Genomic DNA, 20,166 nt, shown 5'->3' with positions numbered 1-20,166 from the left:
TGGCCCCAAGGACAGAGCCCCCCAAAGGCTGTAGCTCAGTCCGTCACTGGCCCCTGCCCTTTGGAGACCATTTCTCCTCCTTCCCATGCAGTCACCCGAGGCCAGGGGTACCCCTGCCTCAAGAGCCAGTGAACATGGTCACGCTGGACCTGTACCTGCAGCCGAGCACCCCACCTCCTGCCAGCGCCCGGGTCCCCTTCCCGATGGCAGGAATGTTCTCTGCTCTTTGGGTAAAGGGTGGGAAAAAGGTCCTGGCTCCTGGCTGGGCAGGGAAGACCGAACACGCGAGAAGCGCCCAGAAGAAGGTGTAACGTGGGGAAGGGGCAGGAAGGACGGGTGGGGGTAAAACTAGCCCCTCGGGGGTCCCAGCACCAGCCGGCCATGCCCTCGGGGGTCCGCAACACCAGGACACCCCTTTCTACCTGATGGCCCCCCAGACCCTACGGCGGCAGCTGCTCCCGGCACCAACACCTGGGACCCATTTGTTTGTCCAGTCGCGTTTCCTCTGGGAACCAGTTTCCTTAGAAAATAACACCGAGGGCGGCTTCTCGTTCTCACCCGGCCCCAGCCCCTGGCAGTCTGCCCAGGGCCCGAGCCCACCCTAGGGCACCCCCAGGGGCTTGGCCCATGTGAGCGGCCTCCCCCGGCCCCAGCTCTGTCTCCTGGGGCTCCTCAGAACCTCCGTCCCTGCTGGGTCCAGCACAAGCCCCCAGGGATGTCAGACTGCCTGGGAGGGGGCAGGCAGCCCACCAGGGAGGGAGGGAAGCCCTGGGGGACACAATTGGCAGAAAACACACCAGAGCCAGAAGTGTCTGAGATGCTGAGGCTTTATTTACAAAATCGGGGCTGGTGGAGAGAGGGGTGCTAGGGGAGCAGCCTCCCTCTGGCCTGGCCCCTCGGCCTTCCTGGCCCCGGGCTCCCCTGCAGCAAGCAGCAGCCCAGAGGGGATTAGGGCAGCCCCGTCGCAGAGACACCGCTCCTCGGTGACAGCACCTGGCATGGACGGCCTCAGTCTGCCCTCCCGTGTGGAGGCAGCCACAGGGGACGCCGGGCTCCACGGGGCTTGGCAGTTGGCTGGGGACACCCAGGCCTGCAGTGGGTGCAGCCAGGCAGGGGCTGCACGTTCAAGTTTGCCCAGAGGCGCCCCTCTGGCAGCTGGAAGGGGCGAGGCCAGGGCAGGAGGGTCGCCGGCATCTCAGGGGAGGGGTGAGGTCCCACCCAACCCCTCCTCAAGCCGAACCTCCCAGACACCAGCTTCACGGCCGCAGCCAGCAGAGGGCAGGCGGGACAGTGGGAGCCACAGTAGGTTAAGGTGCTCTCAGTGGAGCAGGCCCATGTTGGGAAGGCAGGTTCTGGCTCCAGGTTGGGAGGGAGCGTGGGAAGGGGGCGGGCAGAGGGCTTCAGACAGCGATGCCCGCTAGACGGGGAACTGCAGGGTCTCCTGGGGAGCGGCGGGGGCTGAGGCGGGGATACAGGAGGCTGTGCAGGCACACTCGTCCACGTGGGTGTAGGTGTGCTGGATCTCAGTGCCATCTGGACACCGCATCGTCACCGCCTCCACATGGGACCGTGTCTCCTGACAGCAGGTGCAGCGATGCTGCATGGCCTGGGCGGCCATGGAGTACCTGCCGGCCCAGAGTCAGCGGCCTCAGGGGCGGTCCAGCCGGGCCTCTGCCCGCTGACCAGGGGCGTCTCCTCCAACCGCAGCGGCCATTGGCGACCCCCAGCCCCATCTATCCCAGGTGGGCCCATGGCGGTGCTTGGACTTCCAAGCCTGAGGAGCAGGTGGGCCTTCCCTTCCCGGGCTAGGACACCTCTCTGTCCCCCACCCGCCCTCTCCATCCTTGGCCACCCCCTCCCTGTGGGACCCTCTGCCGGCTCTTGGTCTCTGGCAGCTCCTGCTCACGGCTGTCTGTGCGCCGGTGGCTTGGGCCAGAGCCTGCCCCCTAGGAGCCTGCCTGCCCTCCGCACAGTGGACACTGCCCCCTCGGGGCTCTGGACACTGGTTCTCGGCCGCCGTGCCCCAGGCCAGCTCTGGCCAGCAGGGAGGGCTGCCTGAGGATGGGGAGCCCCCCACCCCATGCACACCTGGGAAAGCCGACCCCCGCTGGGGCACTCCTCCCGTCTCCTGCAAGACTGCGAGACCCCTGCGGGCAGCCCAGGTGGGCAGGGCTGGGCAGACCCCCGGCCACTGACCTGTCACCTGGGGTGGCCGGCCGCTCTGCCCAGAGGGGGACCCGAGAACGGTGGCAGACGGGCTCTCAGGGCAGAGGCTCGGGGCCCCCGACCCACCCACCTGGACTCTCCCGGGCAGGAGCCTTCACAGAAGGTGACATTGATTGCGGCCTCGGTGGCGCAGCCGCGGCTCTGCAGGACCGTTCTGTTGACGCGGACTTGGCAGTCGTCTAGGGTGGGGAGACGTGGATGAGGAGGCCACCCCCCCACTGCCCCCTCCCCACGCAGGACCCTGCCGCGCGCCCAGAGGGGCTTCTGTGGTGCCTGGGGTCTCCCTGCCGCCCGGCCCGCACCCATCGTGGGGAAGTGCTGGGGGCGACGGCCTTGGCGGGCCTCGACTTACCCACTTCCTCACAGGAGTAGCAACAGCCGGTTTTCCTGAGGATGCCCTGCAGGGTCCGGACAGAGAGAGGCGGGGGTCAGGCGGGGCGGGGCGGGGCCTGCGGGTCGGGCCAGGGCGGGCTGGGGAGGGGCCTGCGGGGTGGGGCCAGGGGGGTGCGGGGCGGGGCCGGGGGCGGGCCGGGGGCGGGCTGGGGGCGGGGCTGGCCAGAGGTCTGGGCCTCCCGGGCTGGGGTGCAAGGGGGGTCTGGGGGGTCCGGGGGCCGGCAGGGGGTCCCAGCGCGGGGCACCCACCCGGCAGCCGGTCGCGTCGGGGCAGGACGCCGGGCGCGGGACCAGCACGTGCAGCCCGTCGGCGGCCTCGCAGCGGTACTCGGTGCAGTTGTCCCCGCGGCCGTCCACCCAGGTGGCGTTGGGCTGAAAGGCAAGCGGGAAGTCGAGGCCGCGGTGGGACAAACCGAGGGGGGCCGGGGTGGGGTCTCCCCGCCCGCTCACCTGGACGTGCTGGCCGTCGGGCGCCAGGCAGGAGGTGGGCACGCACTCCCCGCAGCACCGGCCCGGCGCCCTCGCGTACTCGGAGCCCTGCCGGGACAGGCGGGAGAGGCCGTGGGGTGCCGGCCGCCACCCCCGCTGTCACCTGCAGCCTCCCGCCCCGCCTCACCGCGACCCCTTCCAGCGCTTCCTCCCGGCCTCTCCTCCCTCCCAGGCCCGCTCCCACTGGCTCCTTGGCCGCGGAGCCCAGGGTGCTCTCAGCCTTGCTGCGGGCTCTGGATGTTCCGGGCCACCCAGTCTGGATGCCGCTGGTGCCCCAGGTGGCTGTGCCTGCCTTTTGGGGTCCCACTTGCTCCCTGTCCCACCCCGGCCCACCAAGCTCTTTGCCAGCTCAGGACAGGGTGCACGGCAGGCCTGTGACACAAATCCTGGGCCGGGCCTTGCCGGCCCCTCACCATGTGCAGTCTGATCACCCCTCCACGTTTCCTGCTTTGGGGGCCCCCGTCTCCTTGGGCAAACAGGCCTCCACCCAGGCTGAGCCCGAGTCCCTGGGCGCCCCAGGGGCCGGGGCTGCCACTGGACAGGTGCACAGGGACCCACCTGGGGGCAGACAGTGTTGCAGGTGTCCTCCTCACACTGCACGGTTGGATCCTGGGTGTTGGGGCTGAGCCCGGGCAGGCAGGTGCAGGTGTGGCAGGGTGTGGTGGACGGGAAGGTGGCGCCCACCTAAGGGGGAGTGCATGGAGGGGCTGGGGGGGCAGGGCCAAGAGGGGAGCCCACAGGGGGCAGCTCCCCTCTTCCAGTCGACCACAGTCCCCCGCCATAGCCTGGGTCCCTAGGGGGCAGTCAGGAGGGGCCATGTGAGTGCGCCCTGACCCCTGCTCCTGCTGGGGGACGCTGCTGGGGAGAGCCGGATGCCGAACCTCACAATGACAGCAGCCACAGCCCTGCACAGCTCCCGACTGAAAGCAGCACCCATGTCCACCTGTCCCACCCCCGGCTCCCACACCTGTGTCCTACCCCATGTCCCACCCCAGTGCCCTCTCCACGTTTCCCTGAGTGGAGTTGAGGGCCTGGAGGACTCCAAGGGCTGGGGGTCCCTCTGCTGACCCCAGGGGCGCAGGGAGGGGTGTCCAGGGCTGGGGGCAGGGAGGGGCGTCCAGGGCTGCACCAGTGTCGAGGTGGGGGTGGAGGCTCAGAGGGCAGCAGGAGGCCCGGGTCCTGGGGGTGTGTCCCGCCCACCTCAGGCCTGACCCTGTTGCCACCCGCCCAGCCGGCAGCCTGCAGACGCCCACACCCGGCGACCACCCTGGGACTTCGCTCCTGGGCCCCGGGGTAGGAGGCGCCCTAGGCTGCTTTGTGGGGAGTCGGGGGCGCGCCGAGCCCTTACCCCGTAGACGGTCCCGTTGTAGGTACACAGCTTAGGTCCTGAAAGGACAGGGGGGGCTGAGCACAGGCCTGGACGCCCCCCAGCCCGGCCCCTTACTCCAGCCACTCCCCAGCCCTGGGGTACCCCCGGCCCCACTCACGGCAGACGAAGGTGGGGCAGCAGACGCCCTGCTCCTGGGTGCGGCTCAGCTCCTGCCCCGGCCCGCACGTGGGCGGCGTGTGCTGGCCTGGGCACCGCACGGGCTGGCACTGCACCGACACGGTGCGCTCGTCGCAGACGCACTCCAGGCAGCTGCTGCGCCAACGCTCTCCCGCCTGCAACCACCGGGTCAGGTCCCCGCGGGCCCGGCTGCCACCGCGGGGCCGCACGAGGCGGGGGCGGCAGGACGGACGCTCCGGGGGCTCGGGCCTGGGACCTCCCTGCCAGCTCCCACCAGGTAGGGGGCCCGGGCAGAGGCGGCTGCTGGAGATGGGAGGACCCCCCTTCCCTCCGGAGATCCCGGGGCGCCAGCCTTGAGCCCCCTCCCGCAGCCCTTCCGAGCACGTGGAAGGCGGAGGCACTCACGTGTTTGGGAAACCCGTCTGGTCCCACGCAGCCTGCAAGGGAAGGAGAAAAGGGGTCACCCCGGATGCTGCGGTTCGGGAACCCATGGGGCCATCGAGGAGGGGGCGGAGGTGCGCAGCACACCACGACCAGAAGCACGAACGCGTAAGGGACGCGGGGCTCGGGCAGGGCGAGCCGGGCTGCGTGGGCGGGGGGGTGGCAGGGGGCAGGGTTCGGGGGTCGGGGGGCGCCGGGCGGCGGTGCTCACCACACTGGGGCAGGCAGACGCCCGTATAGTCGTTGAACAGGACCATGTTGTCGGGGCAGAAGCAGCCCTCCGCCAGCCCCTCGGCCCGCGGGCTTTGGCTCCTACAAGGCCAGAAGGGTGGTCCTGGGAGCCCCGTGGACCCCGAAAGCCCCCAGCAGGCTGCCAGTGCCAGCCTCAGGGCCCCTGGGGTTCCAGTGGGGAGGAAGGAGGGCAGGGATGGAGGGCCCCCCAGTCACCGGGGGTCCTTCCTAGGGGCAAAGAGCGTGTGTGATTGGGGGGGCATCTGCTCCCGCGGCCAGGGATCAGGAAGGTTGGGGAGACCAGGAGCCCCTGGGGGGCTGTTTTCTAAGAGCTGCTGCTAGACCAGGACACATCAGAGAGTCCCTTGGCTCAGAGACCCCTGGGGGTTGCTGGGGGTGGGAGAGGGCACCCCAGAGATCTCAGGGGCCCCAGCCTCCTGGCTCTGGGAGACAGACCTTCCTCTGGGGCCCTTTAGGCAGCACTGGGGTGCCCGAGAGCACCTGCCGCACCTGCTGTCCCCACTTGCTGTCCCGACCGGCGCTCACCTGAAGTCACACGTCCTGGGCTGCAGGGGGCCGCACGGCTTGTACACCTTGTCCGGCGGGCAGGGGAGGTCTGGCGCACAGGGGTCGGGGCTTAGACCAGCCACGGCGGCTCCCATGTCCCCACACACCACACAGCCTCCCCGAGCCCCCCACTCACCACAGAGCCCCCCCGTGGCGTTCCTCCAGGCACTGCAGGCGCCCCGGGTGCGGCACAGCGCGGCGTAGGCCTCCAGGCTCTGGCAGGGCACCCTGGGGTGGCCGTCCCGGCAGCTGTCGCTGACACAGGCGCTGAAGTACGGAGCGGGCGGGACTAGGCCGTGGCACTCCGCGAAGACCCTGCGGCGTGAGGCTGTCAGAGGGGGTGCCGGGCGGCCGGGGGTGCACCCGGGCCCACCAAGCCCACGGGCCAGGGACTTACGGGCTCAGAATCAGCTGGCAGAGGGGCGCGGGCGGGCAGGCGCTGGGGGTGGGCGTGGTGGCTGCTGGCGGCAGGGGGCTGGCCGTCGGGGGCGGGCGGGTCGGGGCCGTGCAGCCCTCCCTGCTGCCATCAGGGACCAGCCAGGACGCAGCCATGATCTGGCAGGTGGGGGCCACGCTGCCGTCTGGCCGGCGACAGTCGTCTGTCCGGCTGTTGGTGCAGGTGCCTGGGGCGGGAGCATGGGGGTCACTGCCGGGCCCGGCCAGGCCATCCTAGGAGGCTCCCCTCCCCACACCCCCCAGGTGTCTGCTGCGGCCACCGGGTCTTAGGGCACCAGCTCCTGAGGCCAAGGACAGCCCTGGCCTGGGAGGGCAGTGGGGGCCCCAGGGGAGCCCCGTGGGCCCTGAGCTCTGATGTGGGTCGGGGGCCGCGGAGCAGGGGCGCGGGGGCTCAGGGCTGGGGCTGGGACCACACCAGCCCCTCGGCGGCTGCGGGCAGGCCGGGCCATGTGTGGGCCCTGGGACGGCGCCCGTTCGCCAGCCTCCACCCACTGCCCGGCGCCCTCCCGGCTCCCGTGGCCGAGGCGCGTCCCGCTCACCGCACTGGCCCTCGGTGTTGTGGCTGAACTGGCTGTAGGCCAGCCGGGCCTGGAAGACGTGCCCGTTGAAGGACACGTGAGCGCCGATGGCGGGGATGTCCACGGCCATGGCCGCACCCGCCGACACGGACACGGTCACGCCGTCCTTGCTGAAGCCCTGGCCCACCGGCTCTTGGTTGAACAGGACCTGGGGGTGTTGTCAGGGGAACACCTGTTACCGGTGGGGTGCAGGGGCCCTCCCCATCTCGCCTTGTGTGAGGGCTGCCCTGGGGGCCCTCTGGGGGGTCTCTGCTGCGGGAAGCCCCCGGCAGCCTGTCATGCTCTGGGGCTGGCCCACTGTCCCTGCTACACCCGTGGCTGCAGTTGGGGTGCACCGTGTGGCCTGGCATCTGGGGCAGCCTGTGCTGAGGGGCTCCAGGGCCTGTTGGGGGGTGACAGCCTCGCCCAGGACATTCTGGGTGCACAGCCCTGAGCCTGCCAAGCTGGGGTGTGGTGGGGCAGGGGACGCAGGGCCGTGGTGTGGGGCGCTCCCCTCCCTTCCCCCTCCTCCCCTGGGGGCCTGGTCCTGGGGTCCCAGCTCCTCATTGTGAGTGTGCCGGGCCAGAGCTGGCACAAGCCCCCACACAGTGTCCCCTGTGGGCACAGACAGGGGCTGGTGCCAGCCAGCACAGCTGCCCAAAAGGAGGGCACCACTGGGTGTCCTCCAGAAACAGCTGCTTCCTCGGCTGGTTTGTGAGCTTCCCGATCGGCATTTGGGTGGGGGTCTCCCTGCAGCTGGAGGCCCTGTTCTGGGAACCCACCCTCCTGTAGCTCCCGGGCCCCATCCCCCATCTCCCCACCTGTCCAGCCTCTCTTGTCCAGTGTCCTTTGCCCCTTGACCTCTGCTGCCTGCCGTCCAGCCTCCCGCGGGCCCCCTCTCCCCCGACCCGCTGCCGGGACCCACCAGGCCCTCCAGCGTCCCGCTGCTGTTGGAGGTGGTGAGGGTGATCTCCGCGGACTCGTGGGAGATGAGCACGGCGCGGGGGCAGTGGGGGGCAGTGGTGGCCCCGCAGTAGTGGCTGTCCAGGAGGATGCTCAGGTTCCCGCGGCGCGGGTGGATCTCCCTCACCAGCACGTGGGTGCATTCGTCCCGGAAGGAGTAGGAGGTGCCGTCGAACGTGGAGTAATGAGACTCTCCCCAGACGCTGCAGGAGCCTGCGGGGACGGAAGGGCGGCTGCGGGTTCCGCCTGCCCCGGCCCGACGGGCGGCCTCCCCGGGGTGAGGGCTGGTGCCCCCCGCCCTCCTCATTCAGCCTCTGCGGGCCTGGGGGGCCGGCACTAGCTGAGCACCTAACTGGGACTCTTCAGTCCCCACCCGAGGCGCTTACGAAGCCAGGCCCTGCCGGCTTTGCTTTGCACAAACCCGCATCTCCAGCCCAGGCACGTCCCCCCGAGGCCTCCCGGGTGCCCTGCTGGCCCCAGCGCAGCTCCCAGTGCCTTCCTCTCCCGGGGCCTCCCCACCCCGACTCTGAGCCCGTTAAACTGCAGGCCCTTTGGCTCGTGGCTGCCTCGGCGTGACACGACCCCACCTCTGGGCTGACTCATCCTACCCTTGCCCAGCCATGCTGTTCCAGGGGAAAGTGGCACAGTGCGGGGGCCAGCACGCTCCTTGGTTCGGCCTCTTGCCTACACCATTGCGGCTGGTGACTGAAGGCTTGACTCCCACTTTCACTTCAGTGTGTTGTCTTAATCAGCTACTTTTGATAACTGGTTACACCCCCAGCTCAGCTCAGCCCCTGACAGGCCCCAGTGCCCTCCTTCATAAAATGTCAGGGGCTGGGGGTAGAGAGTTGAATGGTGGGCCCAAAAGTTATGTCTACCCAGGACTCTGAGCTTATTTGGAAAGTGGTGGTGGACCCTGGAGCCACACTGCCACGATCTGAGAAACACCCGGGGCCACAGAGGCTGGAAGAGGTCCAAAGGACCCTCCCCGGACAATCCAGAGGGAGTTTGGTCCTGCCAACATTTGGATTCTAGACTTCTGGCTTCTAGAACTGTGAGAGAATAAATTTCTGTTGTTTTAAGCCATCGAGTTTGGTAATCTGTTACAGCAGCCTCAAGAAACTGATCTATTGGAGATAATTGTGGTAACACCCACCACCTCCTGGCATAGAGGCAAGAAAAGGGAAGCTGCTTGTTATTAGTAATTATCAAGCAGCACAACGGGCTGAGCAAAATCATTCCTGCAGTGACAGTCACATGCAACCCCCAGGTAACCTGCACATCCGAGCTCCCATTTCCATCCTTACAGCCTCAAAATCCCTGGTTTTCTATTCAGTGAGTCTACTGGGCAGACTTTTTGGCAACTCCGGGTCTTTGTGGGACCGTCTCTCAAGGAGCCTCAGCATTTCTAGAAGAGGTTAGGGACTGTGGGTTTGGTTCCTTCTGTAGTAACAGAATTCACACACCCGGGCCACCTGCAGGCCCTGGACGTCTTGGGGGTTCTGCTTCCCGAAGTGCCACGCCGTGCCATGCCACTGATCACCGAGCACGTGGACCCTCCCCAGGCATCAGCCGCTCTTCAGCTCCAACCTTTCGGAAGGCAAGAGTGCTGGCACCGGGGTGCAAGCCCAGCCCGGGGGCCGTGAAGCGGGTTCTCTCACATTCACACTCATAGTGGTAGTCACAGGGATTGCTTGTGTTCCACACTTTGATGGGAAGATGCTCGTTCACACAGGTGACGTTGGCCACAGGCTTCGGCTCCAGCAGGACGACGTGGTTGTCACCTTCACACCTGGCCACCATGCAGTTCTCCAGGGTCCAGGACTCGTTCACCTGGCAGCATAGGGCAGGCTCATGGCCACCCATCCCCATCTCCGTCTGCCCATCTGCTCGCACCCCCTTCACTCCTGTTTGAAGCCCCAGGTTCCCAACGAGCCTGAGCCCCGAGAGCCCAGCCTTGTGGGGTTGCTGGCCGCCCACACTGTGCTGAAACTCCAGAAGGACCAGATATACTGACCCAGGGTTCCACACCCTGTGTGCCCTCCCCTTGAGCCACAGCCACCAACAGACAGGTGACAAGTCGGGCCAGGGATACTGGGCAAGGTGCTGGTTATTTGCCACAACCTGCCATAGAAGGAGCCGTCAGCAAGCCCCAGGCAGGGTTGTGTCCTGGACAAGCATGCTGGTGACAGATGCAAGGCACAAAAGAGGGAGAAGGTGGTGGAGGGAGGATGTGGGGGAGACGCACCTGTCGCGGAGGGATGACGTTAGAACATCCTGGGGGAGGCGTGGGGACGGATGGGGCCGCAGAGGAGGCGGGTGGGGAGGCAGTGGAGCAGGTGCCCGGGAAGCGGTCAATCTCACAGTGCTTATTGCAAACAGCGTAGAAGTGGCAGCCGGCTCCATCAGTTTTATTGTACACAATGTCCCCTATGAGGGAAAAAAGACATGTGAAGACGGGGAGGCTACACCTGGGTTGACGAAGCAGTTAGAGCACCACGGAGGGTGCAGAGGAAACCCGGGACAGGAGGAGACACCTGCCACGGGGCAAGAGGCCAGGAGGGAGCAGGGGCCATGAAGGGCCACAAGATGCACAGGTCACGGAAACTCAGTGTGGGAAAGCCTTGTGTTCCACAACTTGAAGACTTTCCCACATTGACAGATAACCGGGGGAACTTGGTATGTGGGAAAGAGTGAAATTGGGGCTCCATTTACTCACCTGGAGAGAACAGTTCTCCAAATGCCTGGCAAAAACAGGGTGTAATGAAGAAGGTTGAGCTGGGGACTGAGGTGGACTGGAGAGTAGTGAGGGGAGACGTGGACACGGTGGACACGCTGGAGGTTGACTGGCTGATGGGAGGCGCTGCAGTTGTGTGTGGGTGCTGAGTGGTAGGAAGGGAAGTAGGCAAGAGGGTGGACCTGGGGCACTGGCTGTAGTTGTCACAGCAGAGCACGCGCACATGGTAGTTGTGGCAGTACTTGATGGGCCCGGGCTGCTCCTGGTTCCGGCACACCAGCCCGAAGCTCACGTTGCAGTGCACCACCTGCCCGATGTCGGCCAGGGGTTTGTCCGGCTCCCTCTCGGAGCGGCACTGGATGTCCACGGGGCTCGCACAGAAGACGTGGCCGGCCGAGCGCAGGACTGAGTAGGTCTCAAAGTCTCCACCACTGGACACAGGGATGGGGTAGTCTTCATCAAACCAGTCTGTCCACACGCACCGTGGTTTACAGCCTGTGGTGGGCAACATGGCTGAGGTGGTCGGGGTGGTGCCAGACTGTGGGGGGCTGGAGGACAGGGTGGTCCCAAAAGTGGGCCTCATGCCCCCAGACGTTGGAGTTGTGGTTACGGGTGAGCTGGCCAGGGAGGGCGTAGGGGACATGGTGGATGAGGCCAACTGGGCAGTGGTTGTTGGGGTCCCAGGGGTGGGCTGAGGAGATGTGTGAAGGGTGTGGGAGGTTGGGGGGCCAGAGGGACTAGAGACCGAGACCTCAGTGGTCCCGGGTCCTGGCTGTGTGCTGGGGAGTGAGAACCCCCCAGTGCTCCCTGTAGACGTGGTATGGGCCTGCTTGGTGGGGACAGAGACCCTCTCTGTGGTACTGGGTGATGTGGCATGGGTCTGTGAGGTGGCGGTGGAGGCCTCTTCCGTGGCTTGAGTCTGCGTGGTGGGGATGGAGCTCCCTTTTGTAGTCCCAGGTGACGTGGTGAGGGTCTTAGTGGTGGGAATTGAGCTCCTCTCTGTGGTACTGGATGATGTGGCGAGGGTCTTGGTAGGGGTGGAGACCACCCTGGCAGTCCTGGGTGATGTCCCTTGTGTCTGCGTTGTGGCGGTGGAGCTCCCTTCAGTGGTCCTGAAAGACGTGGTTTGTGTCTGTATGGTGGGGATGGAGCCCACCTTGGTGGTCCTGGGTGATGTCCCTTGTGTCTGTGTGGTGGGGATGGAGCGCCCTTCTGTAGTCACAGGTGACGTGGTGAGGGTCTTAGTGGTGGGGATTGAGCGCCTCTCTGTGGTACCGGGTGATGTGGCGAGGGTCTTGGTGGGGATGGAGCCCCCTTCTGTGGTCCCCAATGATGAGACTTGTGTCTGCGTGGTGGGGATGGAGCCCACCTTGGTGGTCCTGGGTGATGTGGCATATGTCTGCGTGGTGGGGATGGAGCTCCCTTCGGTAGTCACAGGTGACATGGTGAGGGTCTTAGTGGTGGGGATTGAGCTCCTCTCTGTGGTACCAGGTGATGTGGCGAGGGTCTTGGTGGGGGTGGAGACCACCCTGGCAGTCCTGGGTGATGTCCCTTGTGTCTGTGTTGTGGTGGTGAAGCTCCCTTCTGTGGTCCCCAATGATAAGACTTGTGTCTGCGTGGTGGGGATGGAGCTCCCTTCTATAGTCACAGGTGACGTGATGAGGGTCTGTGTGGTGGGGGTGGAGCCCCTTTTTGTGGTCCCAGGTGACGTGGTGAGGGTCTTAGTGGTGGGGATTGAGCTCCTCTCTGTGGTACCGGGTGATGTGGCGAGGGTCTTGGTGGGGGTGGAAACCACCCTGGCAGTCCTGGGTGATGTACGTTGTGTCTGTGTTGTGGTGGTGGAGCCCCCTTCTGTGGTCCCCAATGATGAGACCTGTGTCTGCGTGGCGGGGATGGAGCTCCCTTCTGTAGTCCCAGGTGACGTGCTGCGGGTCTTAGTGGTGGGAATTGAGCTCCTCTCTGTGGTACCGGGTGATGTGGCGAGGGTCTTGGTGGGGGTGGAGACCCCTTCTGTGGTCCCCAATGATGAGACTTGAGTCTGCGTGGTGGGGATGGAGCTCCCTTCTGTAGTCCCAGGTGACGCAGTGAGGGTCTGTGGGGTGGCTGTGGTCGAGGTTCCCGGGACTGTTGGGGACTGGGTCTGGGTGCTGGTGGGTGTGGGCGTGGAGGTGGCCGGTGTCCCGCACTGGCTGTAGTCGTCACAGCAGAGCACGCGCACTTGGTAGTTGTGGCAGGTCCGGCCCCACTGTTGCCAGTGGTTCCTGCAGATGAGCCCGTAGTCCACGTTGCACTGCACCACCTGCCCCAGCTGCGCCAGGGGCACGCCCGGGAAGAGGGTGGCTGCGCACTCGATGGACACAGGAGCTGCACACAGCCGTCCACCCGCCTGCACGATGCTGTAGTAGGTCTCGATGTCTCCCCCAAAGCGGCCAGGCTGGGGCCGGTCACTGTCCATCCAGTCGGTCCAGTAGCAGGTGGGCTGGCACCCAGTGGGGGTCACGGTCGGTGCTGTGCTGGTGGCCGTGGGTCTGGGGGTGGATGGGGGGAGGGCCGTGGTGCTGGTGGCCAGCATGGTGCTCTGCTCGGGGCTCATCCCTGTGGGGGCCACTGTGGTGGTGGCCGTGGTCGGCGGGCAGTGGCCGGAGCTGCAGCAGAGCACCCGGATGTGGTAGTTGTAGCAGACTCTGAAGGGCCCCACCTGGTCCCTGTTCCTGCACACCAGGCCCTCATCCCGGCTGCACCGCACCACCTGCCCCAGCTCCTCGAGGGGGGTATTGGGCCAGAGCTCGGCCCGGCACTCCAGGTCCAAGGGCTCCTTGCAGAGGGCCCCCCCGGCTGCCCGGATGTTGGCATAGGTCTCAAAGTCTCCTCCGGTGGACCCCGGCATTGGGTAGCTCTCGTCAAACCAGTCGGTCCAGGCACAGCGGGGCTGGCACGCGGTGGACACCGCCGTGTGTGTAATGGTGGAGCCTGGGGACGGGGAGCGGGTGAGTGCAGTGGCCCCGGAGGTCACCTCAGGGGGTGTGAGGGTTGTCGTCAGAGTTGTCCCCTGGAGGGCAGTGGTGGAGGAGGGGGAGGCCGTCGTGGTCCCACAGTGGCTGTAGTCGTCACAGCAGAGCACGCGCACTTGGTAGTTGCGGCAGTACCTGGAGAACCTGGGCTGCTCCTGGTTCCGGCACACCAGCCCGAAGCTCACGTTGCAGTGCACCACCTGCCCGATGTTGGCCAGGGGTTTGTCCGGCTCCCTCTCGGAGCGGCACTGGATGTCCACGGGGCTCGCACAGAAGACGTGGCCGGCCGAGCGCAGGACTGAGTAGGTCTCAAAGTCTCCACCACTGGGCGTGGGGAGGGGGTAGTTTTCATCGAACCAGCGTGTCCACACGCACTGTGGTTCACAGCCCGTGGTGGTCGGGGGGCTGGAGGAGAGGGTGGTCCCAAAGGTGGGCCTCGTGCCCCCAGACGTTGGAGTTGTGGTTACGGGTGAGCTGGCCAGGGAGGGCGTAGGGAACATGGTGGACGAGGCCAACTGGGAAGTGGTTGTTGGGGTCCCAGGGGTGGGCTGAGGAGATGTGTGAAGGGTGTGGGAGGTTGGGGGGCCAGAGGGACTGGAGACTGAGACCTCAGTGGTCCCAGGTGATGAGGGCCCTGGCTGTGTGCTGGGGAGTGAGAACCCCCCAGTGCTCCCTGTAGACATGGTGAGGGTCTTAGTGGTGGGAACTGAGCTCCTCTCTGTGGTACCGGGTGATGTGGCAAGGGTCTTGGTGGGGGTGGAGACCCCTTCTGTGGTTCCCAAGGATGAGACTTGAGTCTGCGTGGTGGGGATGGAGCTCCCTTCTGTAGTCACAGGTGATGTGGTGAGGGTCTGTGGGGTGGCTGTGGTCGAGGTTCCCTGGACCGTTGGGGACTGGGTCTGGGTGCTGGTGGGTGTGGGCGTGGAGGTGGCCGGTGTCCTGCACTGGCTGTAGTCGTCACAGCAGAGCACGCGCACTTGGTAGTTGTGGCAGGTCTGGCCCCGCTGTTGCCAGCGGTTCCTGCAGATGAGCCCGTAGTCCACGTTGCACTGCACCACCTGCCCCAGCTGCGCCAGGGGCACGCCCGGGAACAGGGTGGCTGCGCACTCGATGGACACAGGAGCTGCACACAGCTGTCCACCCGCCTGCACGATGCTGTAGTAGGTCTCGACATCTCCCCCAAAGCGGCCGGGCTGGGGCCGGTCACTGTCCATCCAGTCGGTCCAGGCACAGCGGGGCTGGCACGCGGTGGACACCGCCGTGTGTGTAATGGTGGAGCCTGGGGATGGGGAGCGGGTGAGTGCAGTGGCCCCGGAGGTCACCGCGGGGGGTGTGAGGGTTGTCGTCAGAGTCGTCCCCTGGGGGGCAGTGGCGGAGGAGGGGGAGGCCGTTGTGGTCCCACAGTGGCTGTAGTCGTCACAGCAGAGCACGCGCACTTGGTAGTTGTGGCAGTACCTAGAGAACCTGGGCTGCTCCTGGTTCCGGCACACCAGCCCGAAGCTCACGTTGCAGTGCACCACCTGCCCGATGTCGGCCAGGGGTTTGTCCGGCTCCCTCTCGGAGCGGCACTGGATGTCCACGGGGCTCGCACAGAAGACGTGGCCGGCCGAGCGCAGGACTGAGTAGGTCTCAAAGTCTCCACCACTGGGCGTGGGGAGAGGGTAGTCTTCATCAAACCAGTCTGTCCACACGCACCGTGGTTTACAGCCCTTGGTGGTCGGGGGGCTGGAGGAGAGAGTGGTCCCAAAGGTGGGCCTCATGCCCCAAGACATTGGAGTCGTAGTTATGGGTGAGCTGGCCAGGGAGGGCGTAGGGGACATGGCGGATGAGGCCAACTGGGCAGTGGTTGTTGGGGTCCCAGGGGTGGGCTGAGGAGATGTGTGAAGGGTGTGGGAGGTTGGGGGGCCAGAGGGACTGGAGACCGAGACCTCAGTGGTCCTGGGTGAAAATGGGCTGGTCTCTGTATTGGGGGTGGAGACTTTCTTGGTAGTACTAGGTGATAGGGGGTAAATCTGTGTGGTGGCCAAAGTTGAGGTCCCTGGGAGGCTGGATGAATGAAGTCTATTAGTGGCTGCAGTGGTTGACCTGGTGGCCATTGTGGATGGGACAGTGGTAGCTTTGGGAGGCACTGTGGCCACCCAGGATGGAGTGGTAGGTGCCCTGGAGGGTGGGGTGGTTGCTGTGGATCCTGCTATGGGTGGTGTGCTGGCTGTGGATGCCCTGGTGGTGGCCGTGGATGGGACAGTGGATGCCATAGATGGCCTGGTGGCAGCTGTAGATGGAGCACTGTTGGCTGTGGATGATGTGGTGGTTGTGTACAGGACAGTGGTGGCCGTGGAAGGCCTGGTGGCCACCGTGGATGGAGCAGTGGTGGCTGTGGTTAGAGCAGCGGTGGCTGTGGGTGGAGCAGTAGAAGCTGTGGATGATGTGGTGGCCGTGGATGGAGCAGTGGATGCCATGGATGATGTGGTGGCCATAGATGGAGCAGTGGATGCCACGGATGATGTGGTGGCTGTGGTTGGAGCAGTGGTGGCCATGGTTGGAGCAGTGGTGGCTGTGGATGGAGCAGTGGCAGCCGTGGATGATGTGGTGGCTGTGGATGATGTGGTGGCCATGGATGGAGCAGCGGTGGCCGTGGTTGGAGCAGTGGATGTCGTGGATGGAGCAGTGGTGGCCGTGGTTGGAGCAGTGGTGGCTGTGGGTGGAGCAGTAGCAGCCGTGGATGATGTGGTGGCCGTGGACAATGTGGTGGCCATGGATGGAGCAGTGGCGGCCGTGGATGACGTGGTGGTTGTGTACAGGACAGTGGTGGCCGTGGAAGGCCTGGTGGCCACCGTGGATGCAGCAGTGGATGCCGTGGATGGAGCAGTGGTGGCTGTGGTTAGAGCAGCGGTGGCTGTGGGTGGAGCAGTAGAAGCTGTGGATGATGTGGTGGCCGTGGATGGAGCAGTGGATGCCATGGATGATGTGGTGGCCATAGATGGAGCAGTGGATGCCACGGATGATGTGGTGGCTGTGGTTGGAGCAGTGGTGGCCATGGTTGGAGCAGTGGTGGCTGTGGATGGAGCAGTGGATGCTGTGGATGATGTGGTGGCCGTAGATGGAGCAGTGGATGCCGTGGATGATGTGGTGGCCATGGTTGGAGCAGTGGTGGCCGTGGTTGGAGCAGTGATGGCCGTGGTTAGAGCAGTGGTGGCTGTGGATGGAGCAGTAGCAGCCGTGGATGATGTGGTGGCTGTGGATGGAGCAGTGGTGGCCGTGGATGACGTGGTGGTTGTGTACAGGACAGTGGTGGCCGTGGAAGGCCTGGTGGCCACCGTGGATGCAGCAGTGGATGCCGTGGATGGAGCAGTGGTGGCTGTGGTTAGAGCAGCGGTGGCTGTGGGTGGAGCAGTAGAAGCTGTGGATGATGTGGTGGCTGTGGATGGAGCAGTGGATGCTGTGGATGATGTGGTGGCCGTAGATGGAGCAGTGGATGCCGTGGATGATGTGGTGGCCATGGTTGGAGCAGTGGTGGCCGTGGTTGGAGCAGTGATGGCCGTGGTTAGAGCAGTGGTGGCTGTGGATGGAGCAGTAGCAGCCGTGGATGATGTGGTGGCTGTGGATGGAGCAGTGGTGGCCGTGGATGACGTGGTGGTTGTGTACAGAACAGTGGTGGCCGTGGAAGGTCTGGTGGCCACCGTGGATGAAGCAGTGGATGCCGTGGATGATGTGGTGGCCATAGATGGAGCAGTGGATGCCATGGATGATGTGGTGGCCATGGTTGGAGCAGTGGTGACCGTGGTTGGAGCAGTGGTGGCTGTGGTTACAGCAGTGGTGGCTGTGGATGGAGCAGCAGCAGCCGTGGATGATGTGGGGCCTGTGGACAATGTGGTGGCCATGGATGGAGCAGTGGTGGCCATGGATGATGTGGTGGCTGTGGATGATGTGGTGGCCATGGGTGGAGCAGTGGTGGCCGTGGATGGAGCAGTGGTGGCCGTGGTTGGAGCAGTGGTGGCCGTGGATGGAGCAGTGGTGGCTGTGGTTAGAGCAATGGTGGCTGTGGATGGAGCAGTGGTGGCTGTGGATGATGTGGTGGCTGTGGATGGGGCCGTGGTGGCTGTGAATGATGTGGTGGCCATGGATGGAGCAGTGGTAGCCATGGATGATGTGGTGGCTGTGGTTGGAGCAGTGGTGGCCATGGTTGGAGCAGTGGTGGCCATGGATGGAGCAGTGGTGGCTGTGGATTGAGCAATGGTGGCTGTGGTTAGAGCAGTAGCGGCTGTGGATGATGTGGTGGTCATGGTTGGAGCAGTGGTGGCTGTGGTTAGAGCAGTGGTGGCTGTGGATGGAGCAGTAGTGGCCGTGGATGATGTGGTGGCTGTGGATGATGTTGTGCCCGTGGATGGAGCAGTGGATGCCGTGGATGACGTGGTGGTTGTGTACAGGACAGTGGTGGCCGCGGAAGGCCTGGTGGCCACCGTGGATGCAGCAGTAGATGCCGTGGATGGAACAGTGGTGGTTGTGGTTAGAGCAGTGGTGGCTGTGAGTGGAGCAGTAGAAGCTGTGGATGATGTGGTGGCCATGGATGGAGCAGTGGATGCCGTGGATGATGTGGCGGCTGTGGTTGGAGCAGTGGTGGCAGTGGATGGAGCAGTGGTGGCTGTGGTTAGAGCAGTGGTGACTGTGGATGGAGCAGTAGCGGCCGTGGATGATGTGGTGGCTGTGGATGATGTGGTGCCCGTGGATGGAGCAGTGGATGCCGTGGATGATGTGGTGGCCATGGTTGGAGCAGTGATGGCCGTGGTTGGAGCACTGATGGCCGTGGTTGGAGCAGTGGTGGCCGTGGAGGGCGTGGTGGCCACTGTGGATGGAGCAGTAGATGCCGTGGATGGAGCAGTGGTGGCTGTGGTTAGAGCAGTGGTGGCTGTGGGTGGAGCAGTAGCGGCCGTGGATGATGTGGTGGCCGTGGATGGAGCAGTGGATGCCGTGGATGATGTGGTGGCCGTGGATGATGTGGTAGCCATGGTTGGAGCAGTGGTGGCCGTGGATGGAGCAGTGGTGGCTGTGGATGCAGCACTGGAGGCCGTGGAGGGCGTGGTGGCCACTGTGGATGGAGCAGCGGACGTCACGGCCCTACAGTGCCTGTAGTCGTCACAGCAGAGCACACGCACGTTGTAGTTGAAGCACATGTTGAAGTGGCCCCTCTGGTCCTCGTTCCTGCAGACCAGCCCGTCCCGCAGGCTGCAGCTCACCACCTGCCCGATCTGGTCGATGCTCACCTCAGGGTAGTTCTCCGCCCTGCACTCGATCTGCTGTGGCTCCTGGCACAGTCTCCCGCCCGCAACCCGGATGTTCTCGTAGGTCTCCATGTCCCCGCCCCTGACGCCAGAGGTGGGGAAGTCCACGTCAAACCACTCTGTCCACTCGCACCTGGGCTGGCAGCCAGTTGTCCCCTGGCCCGTGGTGCTGGGACTGGGAGGCGTGGGTCGGAGTGTCGACTGCGTCGAGCGGAGGGATGCCGCCGTTGTGCTGACCGGGGGAGTCTGGGCTGATTTTGAGGTGCTCCCAGGTGTGAAGGATGTGGATGAGCTGCTCGGAGTTGCTGGTGTCAGGGTGCTGGTCTGGCAGTGGCTGTAGCTGCAGCACAGAAGGCGAATTCTGTAGTTGTAGCACATCCTGAACGTGCCCTCCTGCTCCTCGTTCCTGCACACCAGGCCGAAGGAGACATCACAGTGCACTTTCTGGCCCATCTGCTCGAGGGTCCTGTTGGGGTACAGCTCGGCCTGGCACTCGATAGCCCAGGGCTGCTCACAAATGTCCCCTCCCGCACTCCTGATCTTGTCGTAAGACTCGATGTCCCCCCCAGCCTCTTCCGACTTGGGGTAATCCTCATCAAACCACTGTGTCCACCGGCACACGGGCTGGCAGGGGACAGTGCTGCTCGACCATGTGGTGGGCACCATGGTGGGGGTCGAGCGCGTTTGCGGGGTCTCGGCTGTGATAGCCTTGGAGCTTGCAGTTGGGTGTAGGGTTGTTTTCCCTGTGGATATGGTCCGGGTGGGGGTGGGCAGGGATTTGGGGGCTGCGGAGGTCTCTGTGGTGGTCCTGCGCTGGGTGGTGACGCTGGGGGAAGGCCCAGGGCTGGTGCCGGGTTCTGGGGAGGGGCCGCAGGGCACGTAGGCACAGCACAGCACCCGCAGCTCATAGTTGAGGCAGAGTGTGGGGCTCTGCTCGCGGTTGGCACACACCAGCCCCCGTGTCCGGCTACAGGCCACTTTCTGGCCCAGCTTCTCCAGGGGCGTGTTGGGGAACTGCTGCGCTCGGCACTGGATGTCTGCTGGGGCCCGGCAGGTCCCAAACTGCAGGCTGAGGTTCTCAAGCGTCTCAAAGTCCCCGTCCTCGAGCCCCGGTGCCGGCTGGTCACCGTCCAGCCAGTCGGACCACCCGCAGACTTCCCGCACGCACGTGGGGGAGGCCGGTGAGAGGGTGGGGGTGGAGCCTGCACGGGAGGGCGGGCGTGAGCGGCGTGGGGAGCCCCCTCTCTGCCCTGGCTGCCCTCTCGCCCCAGCACTGGCCCCTCCCTCTCCTGCAGGCTTCCAGAGGGGC

The 20,166-nt window shown here is 65.2% G+C and overlaps 1 protein-coding gene across 1 annotated transcript in view; it reads right to left on the bottom strand.

Annotated features, from left to right (window-relative positions):
• Nucleotides 1-809: 809 nt before the first annotated feature.
• MUC5AC (mucin 5AC, oligomeric mucus/gel-forming) overlaps nt 810-20,166 on the bottom strand; it is a 77,622-nt gene continuing 58,265 nt past the window's right edge. Inside the window, exons 97-114 of the mRNA XM_037838300.1 lie at nt 10,550-20,059; nt 10,079-10,260; nt 9,492-9,663; nt 7,793-8,043; nt 6,850-7,036; nt 6,252-6,477; nt 5,991-6,169; nt 5,834-5,903; nt 5,268-5,368; nt 5,021-5,052; nt 4,596-4,770; nt 4,457-4,494; nt 3,667-3,792; nt 3,070-3,156; nt 2,869-2,991; nt 2,579-2,624; nt 2,297-2,405; nt 810-1,625 (exon numbers count right to left, since the gene is read on the bottom strand). Of these exons, the coding sequence (XP_037694228.1) occupies nt 1,418-1,625; nt 2,297-2,405; nt 2,579-2,624; nt 2,869-2,991; nt 3,070-3,156; nt 3,667-3,792; nt 4,457-4,494; nt 4,596-4,770; nt 5,021-5,052; nt 5,268-5,368; nt 5,834-5,903; nt 5,991-6,169; nt 6,252-6,477; nt 6,850-7,036; nt 7,793-8,043; nt 9,492-9,663; nt 10,079-10,260; nt 10,550-20,059 (11,822 nt within the window). The 3' untranslated portion in view covers nt 810-1,417. The remainder of the gene's footprint in view (nt 1,626-2,296; nt 2,406-2,578; nt 2,625-2,868; nt 2,992-3,069; nt 3,157-3,666; nt 3,793-4,456; nt 4,495-4,595; nt 4,771-5,020; nt 5,053-5,267; nt 5,369-5,833; nt 5,904-5,990; nt 6,170-6,251; nt 6,478-6,849; nt 7,037-7,792; nt 8,044-9,491; nt 9,664-10,078; nt 10,261-10,549; nt 20,060-20,166) is intronic.

Source organism: Choloepus didactylus, chromosome 6 (genome assembly GCF_015220235.1).
Source record: "Choloepus didactylus isolate mChoDid1 chromosome 6, mChoDid1.pri, whole genome shotgun sequence".
In the NCBI taxonomy this organism is placed as follows: domain Eukaryota; kingdom Metazoa; phylum Chordata; class Mammalia; order Pilosa; family Megalonychidae; genus Choloepus; species Choloepus didactylus.
This window is presented reverse-complemented; position numbering and strand designations above follow the sequence as displayed.